Source organism: Mus pahari, chromosome 8 (assembly GCF_900095145.1).
Source record: "Mus pahari chromosome 8, PAHARI_EIJ_v1.1, whole genome shotgun sequence".
NCBI classification, from domain to species: Eukaryota; Metazoa; Chordata; class Mammalia; order Rodentia; family Muridae; genus Mus; species Mus pahari.
The window spans coordinates 46,604,220-46,618,664 of record NC_034597.1 but is presented as its reverse complement, the minus strand read 5'-3'; the positions used below and the strand labels follow the sequence as shown (position 1 = coordinate 46,618,664).

The following is a 14,445-nucleotide window of genomic DNA, read 5'->3' as shown; positions in this document are numbered from 1 at the left end:
TGTGTGTGTGTGTGTGTGTGTGTGTGTGTGTGAGAGAGAGAGAGAGAGAGAGAGAGAGAGAGAGAGAGAGAGAGAGAGAGACAGGGAATGAGAGATAGAGAGGAAGGGGGAGAAGAAGTTGGATTTTTTTTGGGGGGGTGATGGGTCTGTGGTTGTAGCCCGGCAGTTGATTGCTTGCCTAATCTGTGCAGAAAGAGACCCTTTTTGGAACCGAGCAGTGCACATCTCAGTTCTTGAAGACCAATGAGAGTGGATTGGAGGAGGTGGAGGAACGGTCCAGATGGAGCCTTACCACCCACCACTGCCACTACCACAACCAAAACCACCCAGCAGCAGCAGTGGCCCTAGCTAGGCCTGTCTGTAGCTGTCCTCCAGGTCTCACGGTTGCCATGGCAACCCAGCCCTCCAGTTCAGCAACATATGGGGAGGGCCTTTGGGCAGAGCAGGAGCTCTGAGCTGGGAGTAGCCACCTCATCAGCCACTGTCATCTGTCCTCTAAGGGGCATAATAAACGGAGAAGCAGTCCTGTGTGGGGGAAGAGGATCCCATATGTCTTTCTTCCTTTCTGCCCCCACTCTCCACCCCCTGACCAGCTGTCTCTTCTCTTCCCATCACATTTCTTGTTCCCTCTTTCCCCACTCTGGCCTAGCTCATCCTTCTCGCAGGAGTCCTTCGCTCTAGCCCCCTGCACTTTTCTCTCCCCTCTCTCCCTCAGACCTTTCTCCCTGCTGTGGGTTCTTCTCTAATGAGGACACACAGCATCTTCCTCTTTTACATCCTCCATTGAAGGGAGAGGCTGGGGCAGAGGGAGCCAGCCAGGATTTCAACTCTTCTTCCTTACTTGGTGTCCTCTCTTCTTTTCTGCTCCGTAGCCCAGGCTAGCCTCAAATTCAGGATCCCTTTTTTTTTTTTAAATTTAAAATTTCTAATTTTATTTTTTATTTTTGTGCCAGGGCCCCACTGTATAGTCCTTGCTGGTCTGGAACTCACTTGTGGATCTGGCTGGCCTTGAACCTATTTTGAATCTATCTACCCCTACCTCATGTGCTGGGATTAAGGTGTACACCACCACCATGCCTGACCATTCTTTCACTTTCTGAGTGCTGGGATCACAGGCACAACGCCCTCCTTCCCTCACTGTGAGTTTCTGTTGTGTCCTCCCCTGTCCTTCCGAGCTTCAGTCTGGTTCCACTGATTCTCTTGCACCCCTTTCTTAAGTGCATGGTACGCAACTGCAGAGACACTCTCCTCAGACACTAATGCCCACCAACCGGACCTCAGTACACACATGCCTGGTCTCCAGGTGGCACATCTAGGCCCCACGTATGCGCTCAAGCAAAGGTTTCGTGCCGGAGTGATGAAGACCGTGGTGTTCTGGCTAGGCAGCTCCAGCTCTGGTTCTTTTCTGACCTCGGAGGGTTAAAAAGCAAACCTTCCTCACTCTGCTTGAAAACCAGAGAGATTGTGCTATCACAGCGCACACATTTACAGACACCAAGCGTGATGTGTGCTAGCGAACGGTCCTCACTGCTGCTTCTGATGTCATCCATGAGAGTGCCCAAGAGAACATCCTGAAATCTGGGCAAGGTCGGGGGCATGAAGGCTCATCCAGGAAAAAAAAAAAAAAAAAAAAATCAGGCCTTCCGGACCTTTCACCCTCTCCGTGCTTCTAATTCATCAGCAGATCTGCTTCATGCCCTCACTTTCCCACAGCCTCTTCATGGCCTGCCCCACAGCTGTGTGGGGGCTGGGGCTCAGCCCCTGGGATACTCAGCGGGGACTCTCTGGAGACATCAGCCATCAGCCTGCCCTCTCGACAGCCCCTCATTACCCTCCCCCATCTCCTGCCATGAACACACATGGTGTTTAGACCCCCCAGGGCTTGGGAGGTGAGGGTAGGGTCCCCTAGATCCACGGGCACACAGTCGGGGTGAGGCTGCAGAGACAGCAGCCTGCTGGGGAGGTGTGGCTCAGATCTGGAAAGAGGTCCTCCCCCCCCCATTGTCTATGGTGTATGTGGGAGTGATGGACTGTCCAATGGACATCTGAGGCGTGACGGGTAGAGCCTGGGGTACTTGGTGGCGGTTCCCTTTATTTACATCCATAAAGTCACAACCACTGGAGGAAGTTATTGAGGGTCCTCAGGGTTGAGGGATATTGGGCTTGGAGAGATGGGAACAGGGCCCATCACTCACTCCCGGGACCCGCTGGGCACCAGTGGTCCAAAATGCAGAGACACAGGTCACTGGAATCACAAGGTCAGCACAGGCACCTGCGAGGAGCAGGACAGCAAAAACACTACCACCACCATTCCACCAGCTAAGATGGGCTATTCAGAAGCTCTGCTTTGAACACCTTTTGTGTCCCCCAGAACTCACTGAGAGACTGAAGGGATGTTGGTTATGTCGAGAGGCAGTCATGGGCTAGGACTGGGAGTCACAGCCGGCGTGGAGGGCCTGGGAGCCCCAGGACTGATACCTTGGCTGGCATAGTACTCTACCACCTGCCGTGGCACCTCTGCCAGGACACACTTAGCTAGCGCAGAGGGGGCGGCCTGAGAAGGAAAGGAGATTGGTTAGGAGCAGGAGAGTGGGGCCAGCTGGGTCAAATGAGTAAGCAGTGTGACTTCAGAGGGCATGCTGGGTTCCAGTGACCTTCGGAGGACATGCAGAGAATAAGAAAGATGGATTTGGGGGCACGAGTTGTTGAGAAGCCCTGGGAGAGACTATGGAATACTCACGTCCTTGAAGTCCCTGAAGGGCACAAACTGGACAATGTCACGGGCTGCAGGTACCCCCTTTGGGCAACGCAGGGGACCATCATCTCCGTCCAGTAGCCTCATGTCAGAGAAGTCAGCGTTGCCCACGCCCACGATGATGATTGACATGGGCAGGCGGGAGGCTCGCACAATGGCTGTTCGGGTCTCGGCCATGTCACTCACCACACCGTCAGTGAGCACCAGAAGTACCGAATACTTCTGAGGGCAAGCAGAGAGGGGAACATGGGACGCTTCTGTATGAAAGGGCATTGATGCTCGTTCCGAACCCAGGTCCTGACCCTGGCACCATCTGAAGACATGCAGGGTGGGCGGCCCCTGGTTGTCTGTGTTTCCTCCTTACCGTGGCTTGGCCAGTGCTCTGCTCCCGCTGGGCTGGCTCAGCCACACGGTTGATGATGGGGGCCACGTTGGTAGGACCATAGAGCTGGATCTGAGGCAAGCAGCGGCGGTAGGAGGCTATGACCCCTGAGATCTCTGTGGGCACAGGAAAAGAGATGAAACTGGCAGAGAGCACTCGGACACAGAAGAATGGTAATTTCTGTTCTAGGCTTGATAGCTCCCAGCTCCTCACTAAGCAGAGAGAGAGAGAGAGAGAGAGAGAGAGAGAGAGAGAGAGAGAGAGAGTCAGATGGTCCCTGGGGCTGGGAGAAGTAAGTGGACAGATGCCGGGTCACAGGGCTGGAACTCTTTCCAAATGAAGACAGCTTTGGATGGGAGGAGGGCCAGGACAGGGAGCTGAGCGTATGGGAGCGGAGTCTGCGGTACTGATGCTGGAGATGTCCAAGCGCCTGTGGTTGGCGGTGCAGCTTGGTGGGGCTCTCCCAGCTTACCTTCACATTCAGGATTTTCTGGGTCAAAGTTGATAGCGAAGTCGTGGGAGACCTGTCAGAGTAAGGGAACAGTGAAGGGGTGTCTCTTCCACGTCTCTCCTGCAGTCCTTCTGTCTCTTGTACCCAGCCTACCTCAAAGTTTGGGGGGATTCGAGCTCCGAAGCCAAAAGCTGGGAACCTCTTATCACTGGAGAGAAGAAAAGGCTGTGGAACTCCCAGGGCAAGGCCTCCCTTCCTGACCCTACCGGGACCCCACCATACCTGTCATAGTCCTGGCAGATACCCCCCACTGTGCGCAAGGCCTGCAGGTAGTGGTTGGGCTGCCGGGGGCTGAGGCAGTGCAGAGATTGGCTGCTCCTTGGGTCCCCATTGGAGGCAGTGAAGTCGATTGCCACCTGGGTGAAGGTAGGGAAGGGACGTGCGGCAGCCATGAGAACCAACAGGCAGGCGAGGCCAGAGGCAGAGGATGTGGAACGGCCAGAGGTGAGTCTGGGGAAGCCCATAGGCGGCCTCATAGTGGAGTAGAGTGTTGGATGCAATACATGGGATGCCAGTTAAAAGCCGTGAGACTCTGGCTTTCTTCAGTTTGCATGGATTTTAACCCCTTCCTTTTTCTTGTGCCAGCCCCCAGGGTCTTTACCGTGAAGCTGATCTGGCAGCCACCCATGATATAATCCAGGAAGGTATGGACTTTTTCCACCTGGCAGATGGGAGAAGATAATGAGGCAAGTGAGGCGGGGCTTTCAGGTGGAAACTTGGGGGGGGGAGGGGAAGGCTTTAAAGGTTGTTGGGGAGGATGGGGGTGGAGCAAGGGTTCACAATTCCCAGAGCAGGTCTTTAAAGCAAGGGAAGGACGGACAGACAGACAGACAGTCAGACACTCATGGTCAAGCATGTGCATGCAAACACACACACACACACACACACACACACAAATAAATGTAAAAAAATAAATGGCTGGAGAGATGGCTCAGTGGGTAAAGGGGCTTGTGGCTAAGCCTGAAGCCCTGGGTTTGATCCCTGGAACCAATATGGTAGAAGGAGAGGACTGACACCCAGAAGTTGTTCTCTGACCTCCACATGTGCTCGGTGGCACTGGGTCCTCCTAAGTGCACCTCCCAATAAATAAATGTAAATTTTTAAAAATTAAAAAGCAGGCAAGCATGGAGCTGAAGTTGTGGCCTGGCAGGGGCAGAGGATGCCTGAACTGGGAACGGTGACTTACGGTGCACTGGGCCAGCACAACTGTCCCTGAGCTCTTGTAATTCTTCTTCTTGTCTCGGTACTTCGGGTTGATACAGTCCCACTGCATCTAGACACGCCCCCAATCCAACACAGAGTCAGACATTCATCAGATAAACCTCCTCGCCCCTACCTGCCGACCCTGGGGAAGATCCTCATGACCCCGTCCTTCTGCCAAGCCTGGGCATTTTCACCCTTTCTATCTCCAGTCACCTAGTACGAGGAGGTTGGCAACCCTTGCCCCCAAGATTTCCCCCTGGGGTCCTGGGGTTAGGATGGGGTCTCTGGTACCTCCTGCCCAGGGTTTGCGGTCCCCTCCTGCATTTCCTGGAATGTGCTGGTGAACTCGCCGATGAAATCATGCTTTCCACTGGAGTCATAGTCATATACCAGGAACTAGAGAGAGAGGAAAGGCGTGGGCTGGGGTTAGGGTGGGCTCTCTGTAGTGTTTCCAAGGCATCTGACAGGGCAGTAGGGACCTCACGGTGTCTAGGCCCCAATAGTAGTCCTTAACCTATCCAGAAGTCACCTGCTAAACTTTACTCTCTAGCTCGAGCTGGTAGAGAGTTTGGTCCCAGATAAAGGTACCTCTGTGGGAAGATTAACACGGAGATGTGAGCTGCTATTTATCCCACAGAGACAAGTGCTTATCACATGAGGGAGAGGGAGGAGGAGGCTTGCTGGACCCTGGGGAAGGTCTCAGACAGCAGACTGGATGCTCCAAGGGGGCTTTACCTTGAGTGGCCTGTGGATGTCACAGCTGCACAGAGAATGCAAGGACAGGCGGAATGGCTCCCAGCTGGGGCTCAGGTTGTTTTTCACCACCTTTGAGAGGCCCGAGGGACCTGGTCACCAACTGTCTAGGGTTTTTACTGTAATCTGTCCACCTTTATCCCATATCCCTGCACACCAACCTCAGTCCTCCAGACCAACTGGTCACTCTGGTCTCCGTTGGTCTTATAAATCTCCATGAAGGGGTCGGACTTGCTGAACAGATCCTGGAGATGCAGGGGGAAAGGGCGTGTGAGGCTGGCGTGATCTTGGAGCAGGGATGGGAAGGCGGGTAACACGGAGAAGAGACTGGTCTGGGAGCCTGGGGGGTCTGTTTGTGGTGGGAAGCCTATGGCTCTCTAATGGGGCATGGATGGGCGTGGACCCTGGGCATGGACCCTGGGCGTGGACTCTGGGCGTGGACTCTGGGGTTCCGACCTTGTTATCCAGCTTGTGGGCTCTGAAGGTAAGTTGCACATAGTCGTTGGTACCTGATACCTCCTCAGCCACAATCTGTAGAAGGGACACAGGACTATGAGTTTCCCCTCCCCCATCATAAATGCTTCCCATAAATAAAGGTGGTCATCCGCGCAAGATCACAATGGATGTCCATGTGGGGACACTGAACCTTGACCCAAGAGTGACTTTGCCTACCGTGATAGTCGACTTGCCCGCTGTCTTCCCATTCTTCAGCAGTAATGGTTTAGTGACCTTGGTTTGTGACACAATCTAAAGACAGAGGTAGAGGGGAGTGTGGCTGTAACGTATGCGTCTGCCCTGGCCAAGGCAGGGCATAGGTTGGCCCTTTGATTGGGATAAGGTGGATTCAATTTCTACAGCAGCCCGAAGAGAGGAGTGCAGGGGAGGGGAGAAGAGTTCAGTGGCAGAGTTCCTGCTTAGCCATGGGGTCAATCCCCAGCACCAAACACAACAACAGCAATAATAACAAAAGGAACACTACAGGTACATCTGCCCCCCCCCCTTCAAATGGAAAAAGTAGGTTAAGTATCTTGTCCAAGGGTACACAGCCCACGGAAGGGAGGGATCCAGGCTCTTTAGGGTACACAGCCCATGGAAGGGAGGGAGCCAGGCTCAGAAAGAGCTCCTTCTCTTAGTTTGGCTCTGGAGGCAGAAGCTGATGGCAAGGCAGACAACGTAGGGACTGAGCTGGAAGGCAGACCTGGCCCAAGGTGCACTCCGTAGACCCAAGGAAGGTGTCGCTGCTGGGGCTGGTGGCTCCATCCTCGGCATCGAACACGTGGAACTGCAAAGGCTGCTTCTCTTCAAAGAAGTATTCAATGGCCAGCACCCGGGAGAAGACCGGACTTGAACAGGAGCGAAGCACCTCTGTGCGTTCCACCTGCAGCCGGAGGGATAAGGACCCTCTGGGGACGGGGGCCACTTGTTCCTGTCTGGTGCATCCCCGGGCGCTGTAGACCCATCAGTTAGTTTCTTTCTTTCTTAGCTGACTTCTGAATCTGGGGTACTGCTGGACTACTAGACCCCAGCCCTCTAGGGCTCTGAACTTCTGGCTAAAACGGTTTGAGCTTATTACAATGATGGCATGTTTAGGTTCGAGGTTATCCACACGGGTAGGAAAGGTCCTTTGGAATCCTCATGTTCCCCGTGAGGCTTGCCCTACCCTCCTTTACCCTCCCTCCTTCTTAGGTTAAAGAAAGATTAGTCAAGGAGAACCCCACCGAGCTGCCCTCACCTCCACCCACTGCTCGTCCGAGTAGAGTTTGAGCAGCACACATGGATGCGGCTTTGTGAGTGTGTCTCGGTCCAGCAGGCCGTGGCAGGACACCCGCAGCTCCACTCGAGAGGCTCCCAGGGTCATGGCCGGGGGTTCAGGCACCCATCCCATCTCTGGGTCCGACATGGCACTGTGGGGGAAAGAACAGACAGCCTGGACCGAGAGAGGAGGAGTTTGTCTCTTGGGGGTCCTGGACCCACCCGTTGCTCTTCTTCCTGAGGTCCTGGGGTCCTAAGGACAAGCTCTTCTCCTGCCCTGGTTGACTTCCTTGATGCTCTAAGCAGCAAAGAGCAGGAGTCCAGAGTCCTGTGCCTCTGTCACTCTGCCAGCCTAGGTGTCATGGATGGGGCTGGAAAAGACTGGAGGACTGGGATAGAAGTGGGTTCCTGGCAGCCTCCGCTCCTAGGCCATCGATTGATTTCTGCTTACTGCTGTCTCAGCACCTTCTGCTGTTTCCCGACTGGTCTATGAGCCAGTGCTGCACTCAGTCTTGGCACCAGGGAACCAAACTGGGGCAAGGGGGTGGGGAAGAGGGTGGGGATGCCCCTGGAGGTCTGAAGAGGGTAGGCCTCAGGGAAGGAGTCTGCAGTGGACAGGAGGAGACAGGTTGGCATTGGAAGGGTCAGTGTAAAACTGTCCTGCTGTCTTAGAGTCCCCTACTCACTGTCTGGTTGGCTAATGGGAGAGCGAGGTGGTGGGCTTGGGGAGGAAGACTCAGGATTCTGTTGTGAGCTCCTCGGGTGCTTGACAAGCCCGCAGTCCTCCCCACCTCCCCTGTTCTCACACTTCTTGGCAACACAGGCACTGTCTCTTAGCGACAGGGTTTTGGGGGAGCCATGGCCCCCACCATGCTGCCCGTGGGATGCATGCGCACCACCCTCCCCCAGCAGAGTCACCAAGCCTCAGGCAGCAGCAGACAGGGGTATGCCGGCCCGAGTTCATGGCTGGACAGCCCATCTCTCTGTGCCTGTCCAGATCTCAGGGTGAAGCTATCTGATCCATGCCATGCTTCCAGAGTGAGTGTCCACCGGTGTGCCCGAGTGCCCCACCCTCTGTCTGTCCCCCTCTGTCCTGTGTCCCTCTCCAGGAGGGTGTGACAGTCCCGTGTCTCTGTCAGAACCGGAACCGTTCCCTGGCTGGTTACCAGCCTCCCGATGATGATAAAGCTTTATAGATATGCAAGGGAGGGTCTGGGCTGCGGCTCTCAGTGCCTTCCAGCCACAAGTCTCAGTTAACGGGGAGCTCATGAGGTAGGCAGGGGCATGTGGCGGAGAGGGGATCAGGTAGGGGTGGCTGGTGACTTTTCTGAGAGCTAGAGGAGATGTTGTTATGGAGACTGGACCAGGGAAGGCAGGACTCGGGCTGGATTAGGAAGGAAGGGTGGGCTCACCTGGGCTCTTAGTGAGGGTCTCCTCTCTCCAGTCTGCAGTCTTCGGCCTGCCCCTGACTTCCTTGCCGCTCCAGCCGCTGGCGCCAGCTCCGGCTCCGTTCTGCTGCTATTTATGGGGCCTGGATGGGGAGGAGGGGGGCCCGCAGCACCAGCTTCCCCCCCCCCTGCACAGACTGGTTGGGAGGGAGGAGAGGGGAGGGACAGGGACACTGCCTGGGAGGGAGCCACCGTACTAGGAGGAGGGCGGGCTGGGGGCAGGCCCAAGGCAGGACCCCCGCAGACACAGTGACATACATCTCCTTCACACCACACCCACACCCAGCATCACAGAAACACACACATTGCAGTGGTATATGCACACACACACACACACACACACACACACACACACACACATCCACATCCACATCCACAGGGAGGAAGGATGCGACACCAGGAACCCACGACTCACAGGCTCACACATAGCTTGACACTCGCAGGTGCCAGTACATAAACTCACGGTGACACCATGACAGACATAGCCCCACTGATGCTCACTGGGAAACACACTCTCACAGTACTTTCAACAGTACTACACTTGTTAAGGATATTTGTAGCTACATAGAAAAGAACACTAGGCTGTACTTGTGACACATACACAGACACCTACTCTCACAGGGGTACAACAGAATGTTGATAGGCATATACTTCTTAAAAAAAACCATCATGCACCACACTGAACCTCAGGAAATGGCATCCGGTTCCCGAGTTACCCTTTTGTAGGGAAATGAGGAATGTGAACATGATGGCCCCACACGGGATCTCATTGTAGGCATACAGCCCGTGTATTGACCGGACATCACCATGATAGACCCGATGGTCTGCCCCACCCCCACTCCCCAGATCCAACCATTATGGCCACATCTTTGTGGGAGGGGCTGGGCCAGGCACAAAGCTTAAGGAGATGGAAGTTAGTCATTCACAGCGAGACCAGGGGAACTGAGCAGTTTCTGGACTGCTAATGCCACTGGGGAGACATTTGGAGGTGGTGATGTGTTTGGGGGGGGGTACTTGAATGTGTTCACAAGGATGCCATCCATCCTTGTCCCTTAAACTGCTTATGTATTAAGGTAGAAACTATTAACTACCTCCTGAGTACCAGAGATTGGTCAGGTACTGGGGCTTAGTCAGGACAGCTCCTGTCCCTGAGGAGGCAGAGACATATAAAATAGAAAGACCCACACGAAAATGCTAAGATAATATGAATGCTGTTAACTATAACACACAAAGTTATGTGCAGGGTAAAACGGAGGCAAAATGAGGGAATAAAGGTTCAATCTGAACTTTAAGGAAGGCATCCAGGATGTCAGAAGAGGCTTGGAAGGAGCTCCTGACTTTTAAGATCATGTTTGTTAGGCCATACCAGAAATGGTTAACACAAATACAGTATTTTCTTTTCACGTTGTAGATACCTGTTCTGTATAGCCACTCTATTGTTGCGACTTTTCATTATTAGGAGTATCCACTGGCAGGGCTGGGGAGAGCGCTCAGCAGTCAAGAGGGCTGGTTGCTCTCCCAGAACCTGGGATCAACTCCCACCACCCACCTGGCTGCCCACAACCACTTGTAACTGCAGTCCTAGGGACGCCAGTGTCCTCTTTTTGCCTCTGTGGACACTGCATGCACAGACATACATACAGGCACAAATACCCAAGCACATGAGATAAAAAAAATAAAGGATTTTAAAAAGTTTTATCTACAGAGGACTGGAGAGATGGCTCAGTGGTTTAGAGCACTTGTTGCTCTTGTAAGGAAGCTGGGTTGGATTTCCAACCCACATGGTGACTCACAACCATCTGTAACCTCAGTACTGGGTGATCTGATGCCCCCGTTTAGCCTACACACACACACACACACACACACACAGCAGGAAAAGGCTTCTGCCTCTGAGCCTGAGGACCTGAGCTTGATCCTGGGGACCCACATAGTAGACAGAAAGAACCGACTCCCACAAGTTGTCTTCTGACCTCCACATGCATGCTGGTTACATACATGTGGTCACATACATATACACAAAATAAAATGTTAAAAAGGGTACCCATAGGATATTTAATATGTTAGTGAACATATGTGTGAACACAGGTACGCACACGGACACACACACGCACACAGGCTTCCCTGGTGCAATGACTGGCATCTTCTAATCCTATCACAACCTCCAAAAGCCAGAAAACCACTGTGTTTTCCCATCACATCCATCTCTTCTACAGCCTTGATTCCGCAATAACCCGTGACTTGTCATCCTTTGTCAGCAGTTCTGCTATTCCATCTTCTCTTGGAACCCCACATTCAGATGCGAGAGCTGTTCTTTACTTTGCCCAACTGTGGCCAAACCCTGGGGGCTCATGGGAAGAGGAGGGGGTGGGAAAAATGCAAAGCTTGCACAGCAGAGACCAGAGGCAGACAGTGATTTTTTTTTTTTTTAATTCTATACAAGTGGGGAGAGAGCCCCTGGGCATAGAGGGGCAGAGGTTTACCCCCCACCCCCAGGGAAGAGACAGCCTCTGCCCAAAGCTCTCTGTGGAGACAGCTCCAGGCAGGTGTGACGGCCCCCCTGCTTCAGGTCACTCCCTCCCTTCCAGTCCCCACTCCTGCTCCCCTATGTCTTCTTAGTGCTGCTGCCCTGTAGGACGAGGGCTGGCACAGGATGGGAGAGCAGGGGTGGATGGGGCCTGAGTCCTTATGAGGCACATGTCGCGGAAGGCTGGGGAGGGTGTTCAGCAGCTGTCAGTCTGTTCCTGGTTCACTGGTTCCTGCTGAGGACAAATTCAGAGAACCTTGTTTCCTGGGCAAAGAGAGCCAGCCACTCGCTGTTTGGGCGCGAAAGGGCCACGTTTGACAGGTCAGTGGGAAGGGGACTTGTCTCACCACAGACACCTGTAGGGTCAGGGGGTTGTCTTCTATCGGGCTCCAGTTTGTCACAGGACTGTGCTCGCCGTGTTCTCTTCGGTTTCAGGGGTGCCGTCCTGCGGCCCTGATCAGTGGGTCCTGGAATGAGAGTCACAGCAAGGGGCTCATGAGTTGGGTGCTCATCCAAGCTTCAACTCCTGATCAGTGCTTGTCTCTGTTCTAAGGTCTGGAAGGGGATCTGATGTGGGCACCTGACCTTGTCCTTCTGGCTCCTCTTGGTCTTGCTGGGAACCTAGTCTCAGCCGGGGCTTGTTGGCTCCTGGGGCCACACTGTTGCTCTCAGTCTCCTCTCTGCCTCCTGGCACCTGGGGGGCCCTGCGGCCCCTGGGCACAGCCACTGGCTTAGGGGGACGTGGACCTACGGGGGGGTCCTGTAGCTAGCAGAGTAAGGAAGATGTTGGGTCAGTTTCTGACTCTCTCAAAGGACCCTCCCCATCCACCATTGACATTCCCAGGTCTTTCAGTTATCTTTGCCCCCTCAGAACACCTTCCCCGTTCATCTTCTGGACTTCACCTTGGTACTCCTAGTGGGGACCATTCTCTCTGGGAATAAGGCTCCCTCCTTTTCCTCGTCTCCATCCTGGGAAGCTGGGCTAGGGCTCTGGCAGCTGTGGTTGGCGGCACTTTCCTCAGCTGGGGAATAGCAGACAGGAGAAGCCATGGAAATGGCATTTCTTCAAGCCCTCCTGGTACTTTTCCCATGATGCCCTGAAAGGCTAGGACTCTTCCCCCATCCAAGCTCATTGGCTCCAGCATCTCTACTGTCTTCCTTTATCCTCATATGTCCTAGCCAATGCTTTCCCTCTGCCCTGAAACCATCATCCGGGCCTGGCAGGACTGTCTTTTTTTTCCTACAGGAACAGAGTCAGGATAAAAGACCTCCTGGGTCCACAGACCCAACGGTCTCATCAGGGCTGCAGTGCCCTAGGGCCCTATCAAGGCTGTGGCCTGGAATTTTTTCAGCACTGCCTGCAAGTCTGTGGGAGCCTTGGGGAGAGAGGCCTTATCACGTTTCCCTGTGACTTTAAGCCACGTGAGCACAAAAGAGGGGCAGGACCCGACAGGTCCTGTGTCTGTGTCTCAGTGCGCAGTACAGTACCTGGCTACCATGGTTTACTAAATGAAGGATGCAGCCTTGCTTTGGCCCCTAGACTACATCTAGTCTGGGGCCAGGGACAGAAAAATCAGGAAAGCTGCCCCCCCCCCCCAGCACTGGCTGGCCTTAGAGAATGGAATGGATCTGGCAAAACTTATACTGGCCACTACAGGAGAGGGAGGGAAAAGGACAGAAAGGAACAGGGGGGTCAGTGGGGAGTCAGTGGCCCCCAAACCAGATCTGCCTGCTAGGCCTTAGCCTAAGAGTAGGAACTGGGGAGGTTCTGGGTCTCCAGGGAGATTTGATCTGTGTTGATGCGACCAGGAGTCATATCCTAGGGTCTTTGGGAACTTGAGTTGATGCTGGGCTGTCTGGCATTTCTTTAGTGGCTTAGACTGAAGGTCCCCTGAACCTAGAAAGGGGTGGGGGTGTGACATCTAGAATAATTTCCTTCCTCTCCTGACCCAATCACAAGGTAGGAAGTAAGTGACCGGCTTTAGGTCCTGGGTGACTGAGTGGGACTCCCACTCAAGACTCTGATCTCTAAGACAGCCAATGCTGCTTCTCCGGGGCGCTTTTCTGAGAACTGCGAGCATAGGGTTATAAGCAGGGCAGCAGTGTATGAGGAGGTATGACACAGCGACTATCTGCTGGCCGCTGGACTCGCCCCCTTTCATAGCTAAGGTGTGGAATGAGGCCTCCTTTATAGCTATAGGGCATGTCTGTGCTGACAGTGACCAGGGTACCCGCTGTCTCAGAGAATTCTTCAGGACCATCCACGAAACATTTCTCATGTTTCCTTAACACTGGGGAAACCACCCGTGCTCTGAAGTTTGTCTTTTTTTTTTTTTTTGGATGTATCTTTAGACATGTTTACATGGTTGACTTCCCACTACCACCCCTTGGTTGACCATTCCCCAGTGTAGGGGACCATGGCGTTCATCTTTTTGAGCTTTTGGTGCTGTTGGCCGAGAAAGGGGCTTTACGTACCTATGTGCCATGTGGCCTCTGCTCGGCGCATGGCGCTGAAGCTTGGCTTGGAGCTTTGTGGGGGCGGTGGTGGCTTCCAGGATCCAGGCCCTGGAGTTGGGGGAAGGGGGTGGGAAGCAGAAGGGGAAAAGGGATGGGGAAATTAGGAGGCATTGGTGAGAGATGGGCTAAAGGAGGGAGCGGCTAACCTCACCTGCATCATCTGAAGAGCGCCGTTTCTGCCAAGCCTGGGTACTGTCCTCCTGCTCTGGGTCTGTGCCCTAAAAGCACAGCTGGGTCAGGTTGTGAGAAAGGTCTCCTCCACAGAGGGACCGCTGCTGACAGAGAGTTTCTCCCTGGAGGCTCCTGTCAGTCTCAGGTTACTAGTTCCTAGATCCTTAGTTGGACTTGGTTTCCAAAGAGTAGTACCCATATCACCTTGGGAGCATAAGAAGGTTTACACCAATGGACATGCAGGCAGCTTAATAGTTATGTGTTTTAGAAAAAAAAATGAGTCTTTAAAGTGCCTGTGATTTTAAAGATGATAATGAATAGGTTCAGACTAAATTTGAAAAGGTGAACTGACTTAAATAAAAATATTAGCCGGGCGTGGTGGCGCACACCTTTAATCCCAGCACTCGGGAGGCAGAGGCAGGCGGATTT

General features: G+C 53.7%; 2 protein-coding genes across 8 annotated transcripts in view; both read right to left on the bottom strand.

Annotated features, from left to right (window-relative positions):
• Positions 1 to 1,825: 1,825 nt before the first annotated feature.
• Cpne6 (copine 6) lies at positions 1,826 to 9,027 on the bottom strand. Of its 2 annotated transcripts, none has more exons than XM_021203195.2 (17): positions 8,769 to 9,027; positions 7,337 to 7,508; positions 6,803 to 6,982; positions 6,277 to 6,351; positions 6,061 to 6,135; positions 5,766 to 5,849; positions 5,587 to 5,676; positions 5,143 to 5,247; positions 4,835 to 4,921; positions 4,250 to 4,309; positions 3,871 to 4,004; positions 3,742 to 3,796; positions 3,610 to 3,661; positions 3,120 to 3,253; positions 2,741 to 2,977; positions 2,379 to 2,554; positions 1,826 to 2,272 (listed from the first exon to the last, which is right to left on the bottom strand). In XM_021203195.2, the coding sequence occupies exons 2-16, from the start codon at positions 7,502 to 7,504 to the stop codon at positions 2,417 to 2,419; spliced, it is 1,674 nt and encodes a 557-aa protein (XP_021058854.1). In that variant the 5' UTR covers positions 7,505 to 7,508; positions 8,769 to 9,027; the 3' UTR covers positions 1,826 to 2,272; positions 2,379 to 2,416. The 2 variants fall into 2 exon arrangements, with proteins under 2 accessions (XP_021058854.1, XP_021058856.1); XM_021203197.2 differs by having other exon boundaries at positions 2,076 to 2,272; positions 7,337 to 7,531.
• Positions 9,028 to 11,201: 2,174 nt separating this feature from the next.
• Positions 11,202 to 14,445, bottom strand: part of Carmil3 (capping protein regulator and myosin 1 linker 3) — a 17,597-nt gene continuing 14,353 nt past the window's right edge. For 2 of the 6 annotated variants that reach the window (XM_029541533.1, XM_029541534.1), the window contains exons 35-40: positions 13,997 to 14,063; positions 13,804 to 13,893; positions 12,232 to 12,350; positions 11,914 to 12,094; positions 11,676 to 11,795; positions 11,344 to 11,563 (exon numbers count right to left, since the gene is read on the bottom strand). In XM_029541533.1, coding sequence (XP_029397393.1) covers positions 11,535 to 11,563; positions 11,676 to 11,795; positions 11,914 to 12,094; positions 12,232 to 12,350; positions 13,804 to 13,893; positions 13,997 to 14,063 — 606 coding nt within the window. In that variant the 3' untranslated portion in view covers positions 11,344 to 11,534. Of the gene's footprint in view, positions 11,564 to 11,675; positions 11,796 to 11,913; positions 12,095 to 12,231; positions 12,351 to 13,803; positions 13,894 to 13,996; positions 14,064 to 14,445 lie in introns of all 6 variants that reach the window. The other 4 variants (XM_029541536.1, XM_029541537.1, XM_021203425.2 and 1 more) reach the window with 3 other exon arrangements.

What these genes read in the sequence shown, in the direction of transcription:
- Cpne6 (XM_021203195.2), bottom strand. Translation starts at nt 7,504, where the DNA reads ATGTCGGACCCAGAGATGGGATGGGTGCCTGAACCCCCGGCCATGACC. An exon ending in TTGTGCTGGCCCAGTGCACC is followed by an intron (nt 4,310 to 4,834) that starts GTAAGTCACCGT and finishes CCCATCTGCCAG; the next exon opens with GTGGAAAAAGTCCATACCTT. An exon ending in GAATCCCCCCAAACTTTGAG is followed by an intron (nt 3,662 to 3,741) that starts GTAGGCTGGGTA and finishes TTACTCTGACAG; the next exon opens with GTCTCCCACGACTTCGCTAT.